This window comes from Drosophila grimshawi, unplaced genomic scaffold (assembly GCF_018153295.1).
Source record: "Drosophila grimshawi isolate 15287-2541.00 unplaced genomic scaffold, ASM1815329v1 contig_1377, whole genome shotgun sequence".
NCBI classification, from domain to species: domain Eukaryota; kingdom Metazoa; phylum Arthropoda; class Insecta; order Diptera; family Drosophilidae; genus Drosophila; species Drosophila grimshawi.
Genome location: NW_025062900.1, coordinates 23,398,563 through 23,419,829, shown reverse-complemented (window position 1 = coordinate 23,419,829; position 21,267 = coordinate 23,398,563). Strand labels below are relative to the sequence as shown.

The following is a 21,267-nucleotide window of genomic DNA, read 5'->3' as shown; positions in this document are numbered from 1 at the left end:
TTTTGAATTTAATTTGTTGTGTCAGCTGTAAAAGCTGTAGAATTAGTGAAATTAGCTGGTTTAAATGTTTTTTATAAACAACTCATAGCTAAATAATCAAACCAAATACATATTATAACAACAATATCAGTTTTTTGTTACTGACTGAACTCCAGTTATATGTAAGAAGAACGACAACGATAACGATAATAACTCTAACTGATTACTCCAAATAAAGTATATGTATGTAGTATATGAACCAACGATAACTTGTGAGAAACGCTGGTTAACATTATTAGCATTAGCTGTACTCTAATTACTAAAAGTCCTTCAGGTACTTCAAATAAAATAGTATTGGGCCACTTACCCCGTTGACACACATATTCGTAACCCTGGCGCACACAGTCGCCTACATCACAGCCTCGCGTTCGGCAGTCCTCTTGCAGTGGTGTCACATAGCCTAAAAGCAACCGAGATTATAATGCTTGAAATTGATACTGGTGGAAATCATTTTGGGGACTTACAATGCACATAGGCATCGCCATTAGGGAAGTCCTCGGGGCAGTAGCATTCGGCTTGATTGTTGCGGAGCACACGGCAGGCGGCATTCTGGCCGCAGGGTTGCTCATGGCAGGCATTTACCAACTGTTCTTCGCAAAGGCAACCCTTATGCGCATCTCCCATGCAGCCATCCATGCAAGCACACTCGTAGCCGCCGGGCACCTCAATGCACTTGGAATTCACGCCGCATGGATTGTTGGAGCAGCCACCATCCAGAGGCTGGCATTCACTGGCCGGATTACCGAAGAAATCTGGCGGGCACGAGCATTGCGCCTTGCGATTAACCACACGACATTGAGCATTGGTGCCACAAGCACCATATTCCAGGCAGGGATTGCGACACTTGCCTTGATCGCAGCGTTTGCTTGACTCGCAATCGCTATCCTGACGGCACTCGAACTGCACGCACTCCTTGCTGGGTTCGCCTTCATAGCCGTCGGGGCAGTAGCACAGCATGCGATGCTCCGACACTGTGCACAGCGCATTGCGTCCACAGGCCTTATCATCAGCACAAGGATCAACGCATTTTCCATTGGCGCAGCTCTGGTCGGCAGCACAGTCTCCGTTCGATTTGCAGCCTGCGATGCAAGCGCCCCGTTCACATAGCTGTCCCACGGTACACTGGCGCTTGGCGCCGCACTTGTTGCGGCACTTGCCACGTGCGCACTGCTGTCCACAGGCGCAGTCTTCGGATCGACTGCATTTCGCAGCGCAGTAGCCTCCGCTTTCGTCACATTCGCAGCCTGGATGGCAACGCTCGGGTGGCAACTGGCAACCGGTAAGGCCGTCACCAATAAAGGTAGCCGGACACTGGCATTGTACGCCATGATTGATGACCAGACATTCGGCGCATTGGCCGCACTGACCTGGTGTTTGGCAGGGATTCTGGCACATCTTATTAACGCAAGCCTCCTCGCTGGCACAGCTGAGATCGTTGCGGCAGCCAGTCTGGCAGACGCGATTTTCACAAATTTGACCCTGAGCACAGGCGCTGTCCGTGTTGCAGACGGTGCGGCAAGTGCCGCGCATACAGCGCTCATCCGAGAGACAGTTCTGATCGTTGCGGCACTTGCCCTGGCAGCTGCCGGCGTAGCACAATTGATTTGATTCACAGTCCTCGTTGCGACCACAGGCAGTGCGTGGTGCCTTGCAAAGCACGTTGGCATTACCACTGAGTCCCTCGGGGCAGGTACATTGCTTGTGATGGTCGATGGCCTGGCAATGGGCATTAGTGCCACATGCTGTCGGCTCTGAGCAGGGATCGACGCATTGCTGGCCAATACAGGCCAAATGGTTGGGGCAACTTTGATCGGAGCGACATCCAGTGACGCAGTTGAGACCCAGACAGAGTTCGCCATTGGCACACTCGTTGTCATGGCGACAGAGCGGCTTACAGACGCCCTGCTGGCAGCGCTCGTTGGTTAAACAACCGGCATCATCGGCGCAGAGTGGACGACACACGGACTCAAAACAGGCCAGGCCTTTGCTGCAGTCGCGATTCTCGTGGCACTCGAGTGGTGGAGTGCGCACGCAACCCACTTGCGGTGTGGGGTTGGGCACCATGTTGTCCAGGCAGCTGCAGCTTGCGCGATGATTGGACACCGAGCAGGCGGCATTGGGACCGCAGGGATTCTCAAGACAGGGATTAATGCACTTGTCGTTACGGCAGGACTCGGAAGCACTGCAGTCGTCATCGACGTGACAGCCATACACGCACTTATTATGCAGACAAACATGGCCCAAGAAGCAATCGTTGTCCACGCGACAGGTCACTAAATATGAGGATGATGATGATTATGATCAAAGCGATGTACTGTTGTTTGATTGGTAAGCTACTCACGCATGCAGTTGCCACGCAGGCACTTCTCGTTAGACGCACACTCAAGATCGTTGTGGCAGACGGGCAGGCACATCGAATCGCGACATGTGTATCCTGGCGAACAGTCACCATCGCAGGCGACCGGCACACGCACACACTCCTTACCCGCATCGCCGGTGAAGCCCTCGGGGCAATGGCACTGTTTCACATGGCTGTGCATCTGGCACTCGGCATTCTGACCGCATGCCTGCGGCTGCTGGCAGGGATCGAAGCATTGGCCGCCCTGGCACACCTCCGATGGACCACACTCAGTGTCCAGGAAGCAGGCAGCTGTTTGGGGGGATGGTGAAAACGGATTAGACAAGTTGAGATGGATTTTGCCTAGCTTTCTGTTGGCTTTACGGTCTTTTCTTGTTCTTGTTGTTGTTGGTTTTGTCACGTGTATATATTGTTGTTTAGTTTGTAGTTAGTCTATACTACGGGTAGCACTGGGCACAAAGCCAGATACACCAGAGATTGGCGAACAGCTCTTGTAGTTGCTGTTCGGTTGCATCCCCAGACAAGCGTTTTTTATTGACAACTCAAGCACAATAAGAAGGCAAACTTCGCTGAGCTGGATTTTAATATACTGATTACTCGATAATTCGAACGCTTCATGAGATTGTCGCAGGATTGGTAAATTATTTTCTATTTTTATTTATAAACTTTTTATATCTAATTATAATTTTTATACAGCTCCACAGCATACAGATTGAAGCTGTGTAAGCTCAAGTTAACTTTGTTCTAAATAATTAAATAATCCTTAAAATATGAATGCAAAATAAAGTTATATTTTCTGGATATTTTTTTCAGAAAGACGTAATCTCCGAGCGAGCACTGTATTTAGTTCTTGTCTGGAAATATTATCAACCACATCAAATATTCGTGCTAGTTGGTAAGTGAGTAAGTAGCGAATTAAGTTTGTGGCTAGTAGTTGTCTGGTAGTCGGTTTTAGGCCCTGGGTGGGTGCTTTGGGTGGGTGTTTGGTGTTAGTACTTACGTTTACACACGCTATCTGAGCAGTATGTGTTGGTGGGGCAATCGCTAGTGATTTGGCAGGGCACTGGCAATGGCTTGCAGCCGGCCACCCGGTCAGCGGGTTGGCCGTCGTAGCCATTGCGGCATGCACAGTGCGCCACATGACCTTTCGGAACACATTCCGCATTGGGGCCACATTGTAGATGGGCGCACACGTCTTGGCACTTGGGCACACCGTTAGTCTTGGTGCATGCAGCATGCGGGGGACAATCGTCGTGCGTCTCGCATTCGACGGAGCTGCGGCAGCCCTCATTGTAAGGATCACCGACGAGAGCGGGTGGACAGGTGCATTTGTAAGAGCCACGCGAATTGCGACAACGTGCGCCGGGTCCGCACGGCGCGTCCTTACAAAAATCGATAACGTCGCAGTGTACGCGCGGATCACCACTGAAGCCGGGCTGACAGTGACATACCTGGCGATGATTCTCCGTTGTGCAGAGCGCATTCTCTCCACACGGCTGGCCAATAAGACAGGCGATCTTGCACATATGATTATCGCAGCTCTTATCGTTTGAGCAGTCCTCATCGCTGTTGCACTCGATCTTGCGACAGCCGGAGCGTGCATCCCCAAAGAAGCCCTCCTTGCAAACGCAATCGGGAGCATGAGATCGGGCCACACACTCCGCGTTGCGGCCACAAGCGGCGCGTCCCAGGCAAACCGATTCACAGTGGGCACGTCCATAGGCGTCAACTAGGCAGGTTTCGTCTTCACCGCAATCGCTGTCGATGGTGCATTCGAGCTCCTTGGCACAAATGTTGTTCTGGCAGAACTGGAACTGTGGACAGGTGCTGTTTGACTTGCATGTGGGTTGGCATACACCCTGCAGACAGAGCTGCTCCGAAATGCAATCACGATTACTGCTACACAGTGGACTACAGATGCCATGGGCGCAGATGCTGCCCTGAGGGCACTGTGCATCTTTTTGACAGTACTGCAGCGACACACAGCCTTGCTTGGCATCTCCGGTGCTACCCGACTCGCAGGCGCACAGCCCAATGTGATTTTGGACGGAACAGTGAGCCAGCGCTCCACAAGCATTGGGTAGCGAGCAGGGATCTATACACTTGGCATCCAGACAGGCTTTGTCAGCGGCACAGTCACCATTGTCGGCGCATTCAATGTGCACGCACTCCACCTGCGGATCGCCACGTGAGTTGGCCGGACAGCTGCAAATGGCCCTGTGCAACTTTGCTTCGCAGTTGGAATTGAGGCCGCATGCATTCTGGTGCTCACATGGACTGCGACAGCGTGAATTCTGACAGCTGGCCGTAGCGGGACAGTCAGCATCGCTAAGACATTCGCTAGGATCGCGACAGCCCGTCTGAAGCGGATCGCCGATGAGCCCCTCGGGACACTTACAAATGTAATTGCCGGGAAGATTGTCGCAAAAGGCAGTGCTGTGACAGGGCTGGGTCAGGCACTCGTTGATATCCTCGCAGACGCCATTGACTAGCTGGTAGCCCTCGTTGCATTCGCATATGGCCTTATGATCCAACACTTGGCAGCTTCCCTTACCACAGCTGGTTAGATCACAGGGTTTGATGCAACGATTGGTTTCCGCATCGCATGCACGATCGCTAGCGCAATCCACATGATCAATGCACTCCACCTTGAAGCAGCCGACACCTGTGTCATTGGGATCACCTAGATAGCCAGCGGGACAGCTGCACATCGACTGATGCGCCTCCGCCTGGCAATGAGCGTTTGCGCCACACACAGTATGCAGACAGGGATCTGTGCACTTGCCGTGTATGCAGGACAAGCTATTCGCGCAATCCTCGTGCTTATGACATTGTCGGGGTTGTACGCAGCCCTGTTGCGTATAACCATCTCCAACGGTGCCCTCGGGGCAGACGCAACGATAGGAGCCGGGCACATTCTCGCACTTGGCACTGGCATGGCAGGGCTGTTCCGTACACTCATTAATATCCGAGCAACCGAAGGGGGTGCCAATGAAACCACTGGCGCACTTGCATTTACCGCTCAAGCACAGCTCGGTGGGTGGGCAATCCGCGTCCGATTCACAGCCAGGCTGGCAAGTTCGATCGCTGTTACAAATTTCCCCAGCTAGACAGTTGTTGCTGGTGTAGCAGACCTTGCGACATACTTGTTGATAGCAGCGTTCTCCCACGGCGCAGGCCGAGGTCTTTGTGCAGGGCAGATTACACTGGTTGCCAATGCACATGTGACCGCTGGGGCATTGATTGGTGGCCTGACAGGGTGTTGGTACGCGCACGCAACCCTGCTCGGGCGTTGGGTTACCCTCGAATCCATCCGGGCAGGCGCACTGGCTGCGATGCTGGTGTATGCTGCAGAGCGCATTGGGACCGCAACTTGTGCTTGATAGACAGGGATCAAGGCAATTGTTGCCAATGCACGACTGCTCCTGTTTGCACTCCTTGTTACTGCGACAGCCGATGGCGCAGTGGCCTTCCAGACAGGCAAGTCCTTTAGCGCACTGACTATGGTCCAGGCAGGTGACAACGCAAACATTTCCCTCGCAGCGCTCACCATCGGAGCAGTCCTGTGTGTTGCGGCAAGCCACACGGCATTGACCATTGTAGCATAATTGCCCACCACAATCCACATCCGTGAGACATTTGGAGGCACTGCGCTCACAGCCGTTCTTGGCCGACTCGGAGATGGGTTGGAAGCGCAGGGGACAGCTGCAAACCGGTTTGCGATTGACTACTTTGCAGTCCGCATTCGAGCCACAGGCATTGTCGCAGGGATTTAGGCAGCGGCCACCAGCGCAGATGGTATTCGCCGGACAGTCAGCATCGCCATTGGGGCACTGACCATCCGGACGGCAGCCTCTGCTATTGGTCTGTGGCTCGCCCACAAATAGTGGCGGACACTTGCAAGTGGCTCCCTCGGGTGTCACCTCACATATTGCCGTAGTATGGCAGCTGCCGGCCGCACAGCCGCTCTGTTTCACGCAGGCGACTTCAGGCAAGGGATTGCCACGATAGCCGGGCGGGCATTGACAGACGGCGCGATGATCCTCGGCCAGGCAAATGGCATTCTCTCCACACGATTCCTCGTCGCACACGTCGTAGCAGGTGTGTGTCATGCGATTGCACATTTGATTGGTTGGACAGTCATGATTATAGACACAGGGCACGCTCTTGCAGCCATTAAAGGGATCATTGGGATCGCCAGCGTAGGGTCCTGGTGGGCATTGGCACTGTGCCTGATGGTTGTTCGTAATGCAAACGGCGCGTGGTCCGCACTTGACAGTGTCGCATGCGGAACGGCAGCTAAGCGATTGCGTTATCTCATCCTTGATGCATGCCTCTGATTCGGGACACTCGGCATTGCCACGGCACTGATGCTTACGCTCCGGCTGGCAGCCATTACGATCATTGGGATTGCCTGCAAATCCACTGAGGCAATCGCAGCGTCCCTGATGATGGCGCGCAACACAAATCGAATTCGCTGGACAGGTGAAGGCATCGCAAATGGATACGCATTTCAGCACGCCCAGCACGTCGGGGCGGCAGGCGGAGGCATCGGGGCAGTTCTCATCGCTGGTGCAGTCGGGTAGCGAGGGCTTTTCGCACGACGACACAACTGGATTCCAGACAAAGCTATCCGCACAATTGCAAATCGCATGTCCAGCAGGATTTATCTTGCAGAGTTCATTTGGACCGCAGACAACGTTGGAGCACAGATTTATGCACTCTCGGGTGCCTAGTGCATCTGACTGGCAACCAAAACCGCGTTCGCAATCCTTGTCCGTCTTGCACTTATCTTCCAGATCGATAACCTTACGCTCCGGTTGGCACCCAACTTGTAGATTGCTGGGATTACCAAAGTAACCGTCGGCGCAGATGCACGATGATCGATGATCGTCGGCCACGCAGAGCGCATTGGGGCCGCATTGTATCTTGGAGCAGGCATCCACACATTTGCGCAGACCCTTGCCCAGTTGGAAGCAGATTTCCGTGTGGCGACAGTCAGCATCGTTGCCGCACTGTCCCCGTATGGTGCAGCCTTGGCTCAGATCATGGGGATCGCCTACGTAGCCCAGGGGGCACAGACATTTACCCGCATCGCAAATGGCGCGAGGTCCACACGCTGTATTGGAGCATAGATTTTTGCACTGGCCATTCTGGCAGCTGTAGCCATCGGGGCATTCTACGCGATCACTGCACTGACACTGGCTGGCGTCCTGGCAGAACTTGCTCTCGATTGGCTGACAGCTGCTGTAGGGATTACCTGCATGGCCGGACAAACAGAGACACTCGAAACTGCCGGCTGTGTTGAGGCAGGCGGCATTCAAACCGCACGGTTTATTGGCGCACTCGTCCACATCCTGGCAGCTCACATAGGGATTGCCGCTGAAGCCTTGCGGACAGATGCAGGTGATTTGATTGTCAACAGCGAGGCACTCGGCATTCGGTCCACAGCTGTTCGGTTGACACACATTCTTCTTCTGGGCCCCACAGCCCTCGTAGGGATTACCATATGAGCCGGGATTGCAGGCACATCTACTCTGTCCCAGTCCGTACTCACAGTGAGCATTCTCGCCGCAATTAGGCGAGCATTTGGCCTGTTCAATGGGTGGCATACAGAGCAGGTCCGGATTGCCCATAAAGTTTGGTTCGCAAACACATTTACCATTGTTCTTATCGCATGTGGCTCCTATGCCACATACAACGCCCTCGCAGCGCTCCTTGCAGCGTCCATTTATGCATATCTGACGCTCGTCACAGGGTCTGGAGGCAGTGCACTGATCTGTACTGCAACTGCCGCCAGGGAAGGGATTGCCCAAGTAGCCTTGCGGGCACTTGCATGTGGGTCCCTCACTGGTGGGTATGCAAAGGGCACCGTCACCACAGATAACATCCTGGCACTGCGATACACAGTCGCCGTCGGCGTTCTTGACAAAGCCCACGCGACAGCGACACCAGCCAGCATGCTGATCCGTCTCACAGTAGGCATTCGAGCCACATAGGAGACTGGCGCACGGGCTGAGACAACTGCCATCCAGGCAGGCCAAATTGCTGGCGCAATCCTCGTTGTTCAGGCAGGTGCTCTTCGGCACGCCGTTCTCCAGTATGCACCCACTCTTGTAGGGATCACCTGTGAAGCCCTTGGGGCAGACACACTGATAGCCGCCCTTCTTGTTCACACAATAGGCCCCATAGGCGCAGGGCAGATGGGCACACTCATCCTCATCTGTGCATCCAAGCAGTGGATCTCCCTTGAAGCCCACCTCGCACATACATTGCGGAGGATCCGAGGGCGTACATTTGGCATTGATGCCGCAGGGGAAACGCTCGCAGGGACTCTTGCACTTGTTGTTGTCCTGGGCGTCCAAGAAATATGGTGGAGGGCAAACACACTCTCCTGGCTGTATACACTTCTCATTGCTGGAGCACTCCTTATCCGCAGCGCATTTGCGCTGAGCGGGCGCGCAGAGTCCGTTGTAGGCATCACCCTGATATCCCTCGGGGCAATGACAACTATAGCCGCCCTGCTGATTGACGCACTGAGCTCCATAGGCACACAACTGGGAGCCACGCTCCTCGCATTCGTTAACATCCACACAGCTGCCATCCGGCTGGGTCTGATAGCCCTTGGGGCAGGCGCAGTAGCTAACACCGCCCGCGATCGATATGCATTCAGCGCCACTGGGACATGGCTGCCCACTGGAACAGCCGGCCAGCACGCAGCTGTTGCCCAGAAGTTTGTATGGGGCCTGGCATTGGCACTCGGCGCTGCTGCAGATCTCGCACAAGACGAACGGATTGCCGGTGTGTCCTTGTGGGCAACGACACTCGTAACTACCCGGCAGATTCTTGCAGAGTGCATTTAGGCCACACGCGGGCTTGGCACGTTCACCCGCACACTCATCCACATCCTGGCATTGGCCACTCTGCGAATTGCGCTCATATCCCTGGCGGCAAATGCAAACGCTGCTGCCTGCAAACGCGTCCTGAACACAGCTCTCGCCCAAGGCGCAAGGGTTAGAATCAGAGCAACCCACAGTCTTTGCCGTGGCACAGCCATCCTTATACGCATCACCAGTAGATCCACCTGGACATTGGCACAGATAACTACCGGCTGTATTGCTGCAAATAGCATTTGCTGAACAGGGATTGGCGCGGCATTCATCGATGTCACTGCAGCCACCTGGTAGCGCAGCATTGCCCGTATAGCCTGGCGCGCAGAGGCACTGTGCCTCTCCATTGGCCAGCATGCACTGGGCATGGGCACCACAGTCGCGCGTTTCGCAGGGATGTCGGCAATCATTGCCAATATTGGGTTCCGGGCACAGGCAGCGCTTCGTTTCATCGCAGATGGCATTGCCGGGACACTCTTCATTTGTGGCGCAACTAACGATGGGCACACAGCGCACTGAGGGATCCGGGTCGGGCAGTGTGCCCTCGGGACAGCGACATGTGTAACCGCCTCCTTGCATATTGACACAATCGGCGCCGGCACCGCATTTACCACCGGCACGACACTCATCCACGTCCAAGCACTTGCTGTGCGGATCACCCGAGAAACCGGGCGGGCAGGCACAACTAAAAGCACCGGGTGTATTTGTGCAGCTGGCATTCTGGCCACAGCTGCCGAAGGGTCCGTGCAACACATCGCATTCATCAATATCGATGCAGCCTGCGGCGACATCACTGGGATTATAGGTCCAACCCTCCTCACAGACGCAGTAGGCTTCGTTTTGATCCGGCTTGCAGTAGGCATGTGCACCACAGTGCACATCCTCGCAAGGCTGTTTGCATGGCATTCGCGGCGGACTGCCCACGTAGCCGGCTTCGCAATCACAGCGATAGGAGCCGGGCGTGTTCATGCACTGGGCATGGGGACCGCAAGCCTCCGCATGAGTTCGACACTCGTCAATATCCACGCAGCTAGAGCCAATGGGCTCAAATCCGTCCAAGCAGAAGCACTGATTCTCTATGCACTCTGCATTATTCGTGCAGTCAAAGTTGCTGCGACACAAAACGTTCACATCGACTTGTTCGCAGGCCACCTTCGGATCGGGTTTGCCATCATAGCCCTGCGGGCATTTACAATTGTACCCAGGTACGGCGTTCTCGCAGATCGCATGCTGTCCACATGGCTTGTCCAGTGCGGCGCATTCATCGATGTCCACGCAGCCGCGGAACGGATCTCCGGTGTAGTCCGATTTGCACGTGCAAATAAAGCTTCCGACGGTATCCGTACAGATGGCATTTTCTCCGCACGGATTATCCTGACATTCGTTGATATCTGCGCACGATCGCGATCACGTTGTGCAGGGAGGGTGGTGAGGGGCAGGTGTTTATAAAAGGGAGCAGCACGGTGTCATGGGCGTGTTTTGTAGCGTTTTTGTTTTGTTTTTTGGTTTTTTTTTTGTTCCAGGGGAGGGAGGTGGTTAAATATATTGTAATTAATTAAATTAGTAATCAATTCAAATAGTACAAGAGTATGATAGGTGTGGAAGCATAGCGTGAAAGTGGGGGAAGGGGTGTAGGTGGAGTGGGAAGAGATAATATTGAGGGAAGCTGTCTGAATAGCAAAGGAAGCGGGAGTAGAAGCTAGGCTTAAAAGCTCTCCAAGCTGGCAAATAAATAGCAGCTGAAAGCGTACAGCAGGGAAGCACAGGGAAATAGTGACAGAGTCAGAGAGTGAAAAAGAGCGCCGCTGCCAAAGCTTACAAAAGACATGCGTAGTTGTTGTTGCAGCTTGCAAGCTTAAGCAAAGCTATCACGCTCTGTAATTGTCTCAAGGAGATGGGCGCGTGACTAAAGACGAAACAAACTGGAATATGACTCGTAACGAACGAATTTATATGGACAAACAACTAACTCATTTTTAATTGTGGAATTGCAATAGTTTGTATATTGATGCATAATGATTTCGAAATACACAATTTAGTGAGGAAATCATTTACTAAATTGCGACTTATGAAAATTGAAATAATAATTGAAAAATTAAATTTTGTTTTTAAATGTTCGTTACGACTTTTCGTGTATCTCGTGTGTCACGCACCCATTAGCAAGTTGAAAATCAAATTTTCAATTGATGAAAACTGGATTTTCTGACTTTGAGCACAAACATGCAAGTAGTCAAATACTAACTTTCACAGTGCAAGTAGCCCTGTCCTTGAAATCCGCTTGGACAGAGACAGCGATATGAGCCCGGAAAATTTATGCACTTTGCATTGGTGCCGCATTTGGCCACACCATCTGGCTGATTGCACTCATCGATGTCCAGGCAGGCCAAACCAGCACCCGATGTTTGTGCCGGTGTGATCAGTGTATCGCCATCGCCATAGCCCAGTTGTAGTGTGGGTGTGGCCAGCATTGGCGCCTCGGCGTGCGGATCATGCTCAAGCACAAAGCCAAGTGGACAACGACATTGAAAACTACCGCCCAAGTTCACGCATTGAGCACCCAAACCGCATGGATTGTTAATGGCGCATTCATCGACATCTGCTGGCGTTTGTTGTTGTTGTTGTTAGGCATTAATCGTATTAATGAATCAAATTGCGGTGCATATATGTAGCATGTGGCATGTGGAATGTATATGTGTATGGGTGTGTTTGTACGTATTTCGCCAAAATAAAAACGAGTGCAAAAATACCAAAAATATGATGGAAAAATGTCAAACATGAGAATGAAAAAATTTGGGGAATATTTTATGGTACTCACCCTCGCAACCGTGCATGGGATCACCGCTGAAGCCATCGGGGCACAGGCAGCGAAAACTGCCATCTGTATTCAGACAATCGGCGTTGCGTCCGCAAGGCGAGCGTCCGCATTCGTCCAGATCGACACAGCCCTGTTCGGTGCGTCCATCGCCGTCGTATCCCGGCGGGCAGTCGCAGCGATGACTGCCCTCGAGATTTGTACATATGGCACCTGGTCCGCACACGTTCGGGTACGCGCATTCATCAACATCCTGACAGCCGTCATAGGGATTGCCCACAAATCCATCGGGGCAGACGCACGTGTGATTGCCGGGCGTATTCAGGCATTGGGCGTTGGCGCCACAGGCCTGCGGATTGCTGCACTCATCAATGTCTGTGCACAGCACCTCGCCATCGCCCGTATAGCCTTCCTTGCACTTGCACAGGAAGTGCGCCGGCAGATTACAGCACTCGGCGTTTTCTACGCAGCGCGACGCTATCGCTGGATCTTGACATTCGTCAATGTCTGCAAGAAGATAACGCTTGATTAATCGAATGTGCTTGAACACAAATGAGACGCAACTCAAATCTGAGACTCCCAACTATCAAAGGCTTAGGCTATGAACTTGACGGTTGTTCAGCGGTCGCTCTTTACGCATTTTACACGCTTGAGTGCGCATCGCATGTGACTATGTTGGCTATGGTGGCTCAACTGGCCGATTCACCATCAGGTGATTTTGCCATTTGAAATTTGCATGTTACGCATGGCATTTCAGTGTCATCCACATGTGTATATTTATGTATGCACATTAATTTATATATGTACATACATATGCACATATGGAGAGCCAAGCCAAGCAGCAATATCAATGCGCACAGGATGCACCAGTTGCATATATTTACCAAGCCAATTAGATATTCAGTCAGCAGTTCTATAGATCATGGCTATTGACAATAAGCCACTCAGATAAAAAGTTGTATTAATTTACAGTGCAACATTTCATTTTTCACCTGTGCTTTGTACAACATTATCAAGTAGTCGATAGTTTAATGATTAAATATAATTTATCGTAACGATATATCTATTATTTTTCAACAATTTCAGCGCTCCCGATAAGGTTAATCAATATAATTCTGCTGCAATACATACAAGCTGCTGAAAATTATTTAAATATCATTGGCACAAGAAAATTACTAAGTGACAGCGGCTGATATTTTGACAACCAAATCATTAATAAAGTATTAGTTTCCATACCAACAACCCAGAGAATAATTTTAAAATTCAACCTATTAATAATGATTCTAGTATTTTTTTGCACTTATGTTTGCCTTTTTTCTAGTCGATCTTTCGATTTTTGTCATCGATTATTTGCAGCGCTGATTAACATCCTTGTCTAAAAAAAATGTGCAATTGACAATTGGACGATCTTTGAAAACCTCTATTCCAAGAATTATTCGAATTCGTTATATCAATGCGTAAATTAACATTCAAATAACATCAAGAAGGAACCTTAATTATGTATGTAAGTGTTTGCTCACATAAAACTTTAATCCATTATAAGAATCATTTTTTGTTTTTATATTTTGTGGTGTTTCTAACTCAATTGAGAATCTTTATTGTTTGCTGATGTTGTTTTCAGATCGACGTAGTATCTCTATAGTCATCTCATGCGGAAGCACTACATGGAGCTTTCCGCTCCAATAGGCCGGCAGCACATTGAGAATTCAATTGAATTCTCGCGTAGCCAGTGAAGCGGCAACTAGTAAAAGATGCCAGTCTAAGGGCCACATATAGAAACAGATACAGATACAGCGATGGACGTTCTCTTCGGCAATCTGTTGGCCATTAATCATGGTTCTTATGCATAAGAGATGTTGTACATTTATAGCTAATATGACATAAGTACAAAAGTGGGCAAAAGCCAAAGACAAGGACGTGAACAGAGAGGAAGATGTGTGTGTGTGTGTGTGATTACCTTATAATTATAAGCAGTCGAGCGAGTTGCGCAGTTATAATTACTAGTTTTTAGCTTATAAATTAAGAAGATCATCACTCTCAAACTGGTATACCCCATACACACCCCCACCCGCCAAACCTCTTTCAACAAACAACTGATACTGCATTCTGCTGCATTCCATGTGATGCAACGTAACGCTTGCAATTGCTAACTCTTCACCTGTCTGCCACTTGGCAGTTGGCAGTTTGTAAGTTGCAAGTTGCCAGTTGGTAGCATTGGACAGAAGTTTAGACAGAAGCAGGAAGCATTCTATGTTCTAAGTTTCAATGTCAGTTTAATTACTTTATGCAATGCGGTTACGGCAGACTGAGACAGAACTTCGTGCAGGAATAAAGCCTGTCCTAGTCCCAATCCCAGTCCCAGTCCAAGTCCCACTCCTATCATATTATAAAGTTTCTCTGATGTCAGGTGAAAAATTTAATTTATTTGTGCCTCAGCCGCCAATTATAATTAAGACTTACTGAAATTTTTGTGGCAAAGTCCTATTTCAAATGATGTGGGGGTGTGGCAGCCTTGGGCCATAAGTTTTAGCTCTTTGCCTGCCTAAAAAGCAAACATGCGTGACTAAATGCAATTTAGTTGAATGCATGTTGAAAATTATGCTGACTTAATTCTATCGTATTCTCCGTCATACTCTATTCAGATTTCCGGTTGCCTCGGGACCTAAGGCATGATTAGAAAAACATTTGTTCTAAGTGGCACTTGATGAATTCAGATATTACTTTCCGTTTTAATCACTACCAGATTCAGTGATTTAAATATACTAGAAACATTTTATATATACTTAACTATGCTCACATTTGGTGTGGTCTTTATGTTATTGTGATAAGTGTATTAAGTATTCGACATCACAAACATGTGTATTAAAAAACATTCAAGTTTGGTTGGTTTTGGAAGACATTCTGCGCTTTGTTTAACTGCACTAATCAAAGCTAATTAGCAGTTGCGATTGTATGAATATTGTATGCACATAAAAAGCTAAACAAAAATTTACATAGCTCCTGACTCGACTGGTCTATCTGGTGTCCATCTAATAAATATGTGTAATTTTTGTGCTAATTAGCATTTTCATTGTGCTGTTGCTTTTTATTTAAGTTATGACATTCGTGACGAAAAATTTGTGCACTATTTGAACAGGTAGCCGCACACTCGAATATGTGAATTCGCTTATAGAAAGGCAGCAATTTATGAGCGGACATGACTTTCATGCTCGACTGATGTATGATGATGGGCAGCTCTCTACAGAAAACACACAGAGACATAAAATTAAATGTCTATTCGGCAAATTTATGGTAAGTATAACTAACAAAAATTTGAACTTGAACTCGAGACAAACCAAAACGAGTAAGAAACAAGTAAAATTATTTTCGCTGCGAATTGCCAACTTGGAGCTACCCTGTATCGAAAATTTGTGAGACCAAAAACACTTTTGTGATTGCTACGCAACAGTTATCAAAATGTACAAAATAGTGGTAAAAAAATAACGACGAAATTTTGTGATGCCTTCATTCCATAATCGCTATATTCACAAATCTGATAAACAGATGCTTTCATCTAACCGCTAATACAACTTAACTACCATTTATATTTCTGCAAAGGGTATAAAATACACATATAAATGGAGCAAAACAAAAAAAAAACGCCAAGGAAAAATGAAATTAGCTAACAAATTTGTGCCGCAATTTGGCGTTAAAGATTTCCATATATATGAGGCAAAAAGATCAAGGCCGCCAGGCTGACAGTCAGGCACTTAGTCAGTCAAGTGATGTCAGCCGATGTCGAAGTTTTAGTCATGGGTGGCTCAATTGACAAAACCGACCTACTCACTGCATAAATGTGGCAACATCCAGAGCAGATTGCGAGGGAAGTTTTGGAGGCGATGGGGTATTGTGCGTATAATTAGGCGTGTCAATGCCAACGCTTAAAGCCATTTGGTTTATCACCTACAGCTACGACAAGGCAATCAATTGCTGCCATTTTGATAAGCAAAATGTGCAAAGTACCTTAAGAATATAAATATATATATATATATATATATATGTGTATACGATAATGTAGGTCTGTGCTGCAGATTAATCACGTTCGCTCCACAAAAGCTAGCGAAGCTTATCAGCTGACGTTGATCAGAAACTGTGCGTCGAACTGGTTTGTGGATTTTAGCTGAGAGTTTGAACTGGGAGCTGGGAGCTGCGAACTGAGAGCTGAGAGCTGGTAGCTGTTGCCGCTGACTGTTGCTGGTGTTGGAGTTGAAGGCAGTGCCGTTTGCGGCTTTTGAGGACAGAGCGTTAAGCGCCGACAATACCAGCACCTCATGCGTTGCCAATGCCGTCAAAAGCTGCGCTACGTGGGCCACAATCTATTTTATCCGTTTTAATGATCTGCCCCAGTTAGCGAAACGAAAGGGAGCCGCCTGGTGAACGTGGTAAAACAAACTAAAATAACAATAACAACAGCAGCTGCAATAACTTTTAAGATTATTTCGTGCTGTGTTGCTGTCTCTTGAGTGCCGCAAAAATGGTTATAAATTTAGCACTCAACTCGATGCACTCACTCCATTTTTCTGCTCGGCGCGTTGCAAGACAAATGCATTAGAAACAGCTATTGACTTGCCACAAACCAACTGACTAACGACTGGGGTTTGTGTGCTGCAATTTTGTCTTACCACTCTACAGTCTTCATTGCATAACTGGACTTTGGCGATTTTTTAACGAAGACATCGCCAAATGTACGCATCTGAGTTATGAACATGAAATAGTGCGAATGCGCCACCAGGTCTGCAACAAGTGGCAGTCCCACTTCATACCGTTAGGCAGCCTGGCAGCCAAAACAGGTATGATCTCCCTCCACGCAAAATGTGTCGCTCTTTAGAGAAGGGGAACTGGCCCGGCCAAGTCCAACTCCAGGCTAGGCCATGATTTGTAGCAAAGTTTATTGGGTGAACTTGAGAAAGCAATGTAAACTGGATATATACGAGTATATTGACAACAACAGACATTTGTTTCTTGTTTTTCTCTCCTTCTCTCTCTCTCCAAAATATGATTACAAGTATCTTAGAATATAAATATGAAGAAAAAAGAATCAATTAAAATTAATTTAATTTATGTTTTCGAATCTGTCCAATGGCTCAAGCTAAAATAAATATTGTTTCGATATTTTTAAAAATGTTTTAATGTCAATCGGATTACGTCTGCGAAAGTGATGGAAGTGTTGGCCAAAGTCGTCAACTTCATACGCGATTGTACTTGCCTCTGGCGGTGGTTGCGGAAGGTTTAAAGTAATTTACTGGTCTCTTACGATTTAATTATCTATGGTGGATTATATTTAGTGCAGTCGGTGGGAAAGTCATGACAGTGTGTGCTAGCAGTTTTCAACTAGTGGGGCTTAAGTACTTATGCCACGCACATGGGTAGGCGAAACTTTCTCAGCGTGTTTAAAGCAGGTTGATTCCATTGAATGCCGACAACTCTTGAGTTGTGTTTTGTGGAATGAAATGCATCATAAACACGCGTAATATGCAAGAGAGAGGGAGCGAGCGAGAGAGAGACAGCGAGAAACAGCGAGAGATAGGAGAAACGTGGGGCATGGCGAAAAGGAATTAGATAATTCTCGTATGATTGAAATGCGATGCTGGCGTTACATGCCACTGCCCAGAATTTATGCATGCCTGCCTGCCACTCAGTTGCAGTTACTGTGACTCCACCCCCGCTCTAGCATGCCCCGCCCCGAAGTCGGCAGTCGTTGCGAGAAGTCGTCACAATGTAATGTAGAATCTCGGCAACGTCTTCATACTTAGTGGGGTAATGCCAGAACGTTTGTGAAATTTGCGCTCGTTATCGCATTGCATCGGACTGAAGCGGGAAGCGGGCACAGCCACATCCACATCCACAGCCAGAATCAGAGTAAGAGCTACAGCCACATCCACATCCACATAGACACATGCTCTTGAGTGTTGAAAGTTCTGGCGTGTCCATGTTTGGGGTCAGATTACATGACACTGATTCCTCGTCTAACAGACGTGTGTGCTCGTAAGTACGATTATGTCTATTTCTGTTCCATGGCGCGAAAGCATTGCTACAAATGTTGTGGTTTTTTTATTTTATTTCTAGCTGCCGACCACCACCAAAACCACCATCATTATAATCATCATCATCAACATGAGCAGCTAAAGGAAGTTCCATGCTGGCAATCTGTAAGTGGTGCATTGGAATGAATCTTCTGCTTTTCTAGTTATTACTATTATAGTTTCATGTTTTTGATTTTTTCGTAGTCAGTTTTCTACGTGGTGCCATAATGCTTTTTCATTACGCAACATTACGCCCAGTCCAATTACGGCTGCCAGTTTTTCACTGTCGAATAGACAGCTGAACAGGTGCGCTGAATGTTTTTTTTGTTTTTGTTCTGGGCCCACGCTGTGAACAGGCACAGATGGAAAAGGCTCATTAACCCAAGACCTCGAAGTAAAAATATAACACTCTGAAGTGCAGGAGACTACACTGAGTGTTCAAATGTGCGAAAAAGGAACTGTGAACTTAGAAACATTTGTAAAAGCTTTGAATAGCATTCGTTGGAAATGAGATTAGTTGAAGTGAGCGTTTTTCAAGCTAAAGGCTTAACTTAACGCTTAAATGACACTAAGAATTCACTTGTATGCGAATTCAATTGGAATATTAGAAAGGATTTAACTATGTCTTGAATTATATAATTCTTATTTAAATTGCTTTGTCTGTGTTGCGTTCCCAGCTCAACAGGCCCTCCCCGCATCATTCTGGTGTATTTCTAAGATCGCAGCTCTAACAAAAAACAGACTTATAACAAAAGACGCTATAAGGTACTCAAGTGTAATCGCTACATGGTCATTATTATTACCTCGCTGGATAAGTATACAGGGGAGATCCCATTGCTGGGCTATTGTGAGCTGAGTGAAAAGCTTTCATATTGTTGTTGCTGTTGGACGGCGCGTCTTTTGTTACATTTTCAACTAGAGGCTGGGCACTTGAGACGATTGAAATGACTTGACTCTCGAGATTTCCAGCGAAATGAACCGTTAGCGTTAAGATCTATGGGTAACCTAGACTAAATCATGGTCTAGCTGGCAGAGTGGCGGTTAACCAGGCTAACAAATAATATAACAGACGTTGACGGAAGTACAAAACAGCAACAACAACAATCAGTTGTACTGTTGTTGTTGTTGCTGGCTGTTGGCTGGTCGCCCGGTCGTTCATTATGAACTTATGCGAACAACATGGCTGACTGGCACTTACCTTCACATTGGAAGCCATTGCCGCGATAGCCCGGAAAGCAGGTACACGTAAAGCTGCCCAATGTGTTTGTGCAATGGGCAAACACATCGCATGGACGCTGCTTGCATTCGTTCTCATCTGTAAAGCAGAGTAAAGTTTTAACGGTTATTTAAGATGAGCCAAGCCCACATTGTTTGCCGCTTAGTTGGACTTACCCTGATCGACGCAATTGCAGCCGCCAAAGCCGTCATTGCAATGGCAAACACCATTCAGGCAAACACCATTTGTGCACTGTGTGCCATCCTTATCACAGTCATCTGCAAAATTAAAATCAATTTAACATTAACCAAAACCCATTCAATAGAGAGAGGTCGAATGGATGTGGGTGTGGCGAGTGGCAGAGGTAACTTACTTGTGCATTTAAGCTCTTTGCTCAGCTCATCGGAACCAAGAAAACAGTCTTGTTTGCCGTCGCATATTTTCGATAGGTCGTATAGTTGCAAATAGTCCGTAGACTCATTAACTTGGCAGCCAAAATAGCCATCCTCGAGATTCAGAAAGAACACTTCGCCTCGAAATCGACTATGTTTGTTTGGATTTGTTTTAAAGGGTTGTAGTTGTTGGTGTTGTGAATGTACCTGTAAAATGAAACGTGAATTTGATTAGTGATTTAAATGTAAAAATCGTTTGGGTCGGATTCTAATCTGTGTTTAGCTGTGTACTTAAACTTACTACACAACTGTCTTTAGATTAGATTTCTCAAATTTTAAATCGTTTCCTGTTTTAAAAATTGCCATAGTCTGTTATTATGCTGATAGTTTCAACATATTTCGAAAACATTTCAAGCTTGATTTACCCTGACTTATAACTTATGTATATAAACTCATATGTGTTCCTGGCCTGCAGCTTTGATTTGTCAAAATGGGAATAGCATTCTCCAGGAAGCTTAACCTCATTTCTGAAATGGCAGCAACCTTCACTGTATTTACCAAGTTTCGTTAGTATTTGGTGCTTTTGGTTAGACTTGAAACTAATTTAAATTCAAATTAGATACAGTAAAGCTAGCAGGCGTATCAACGTCAGCGCTTCTTCAACAAGATTTCTTAACCGACAGCCGCAGCTCTACGCGGTCCATATGGGCAGCCTTTTCATACTGGTTCGCATTCATGGTAGTAGTGGTAGTGGTATTTACGTAGATACATTTATCGTCTTGTGTTGCTGTTGTTTTGCCAACGCTTAATTGTTACACTTGGCTGATTTTACTTTTATAAACAGACAAAAACAAAAGTTGTTTGCCATATTTTCTCAGTAAGCTTGTATGTGTTTTTACATGTGTATGTATGTGGTGCCTGAGTGACTGAGTGACTGACGGTACGGGCTGTTACTATTACCAGCGTTCAACATTAGATGACTATAAAAACGAGTTTGTCACTTAAGACCTTTTTGCGCTACTGCAAAACGAATTAAAACTAGTTTCATTTGGATAGCATATTGTTGAATTTATATTTCGATTTTTTTTTCGTGTTTCGTACTTGCTACCCGACCAATTTTTACTTCCTACGTTTCGACGTTCCATTCCTATAAATACAGTATACCAATGCATTTGTTGATTTTGAGTTCCTGCTCCGATTTCTGGCTTGTGGTTCCTCTTTGGATTACCATAAAAGCAAGTTGGGGATTATAAAAGCCAATAAGAAATCTCTTTGTTCATATGTGATTTGCCTATGAAAGCAGGGTAAAGGTCAATGGCTGCCTCCAGTCATATCTCATATTTGTTTAACAAATGACTAAGGCTACTAACTTGAACTTTGCTAATGATGATTTACATAACTAAAATCGTCTTTGAATACAAAAGATTCAAGAAGTGACTTTGTTCTATTTAATCCAAATATAGTGAATAATTTTTTGATAAGAAAGTAAAATAAGAT

General features: G+C 47.5%; 1 protein-coding gene across 1 annotated transcript in view; it reads right to left on the bottom strand.

Moving 5' to 3' along the window:
* Nucleotides 1-21,267, bottom strand: part of LOC6566844 — a 117,702-nt gene that overhangs the window by 77,250 nt on the left and 19,185 nt on the right. The window contains 9 exon segments of the mRNA XM_043214692.1: nt 347-439; nt 504-2,312; nt 2,381-2,689; nt 3,399-10,679; nt 11,531-11,884; nt 12,104-12,607; nt 19,361-19,477; nt 19,555-19,656; nt 19,752-19,977. Of these exon segments, the coding sequence (XP_043070627.1) occupies nt 347-439; nt 504-2,312; nt 2,381-2,689; nt 3,399-10,679; nt 11,531-11,884; nt 12,104-12,607; nt 19,361-19,477; nt 19,555-19,656; nt 19,752-19,977 (10,795 nt within the window).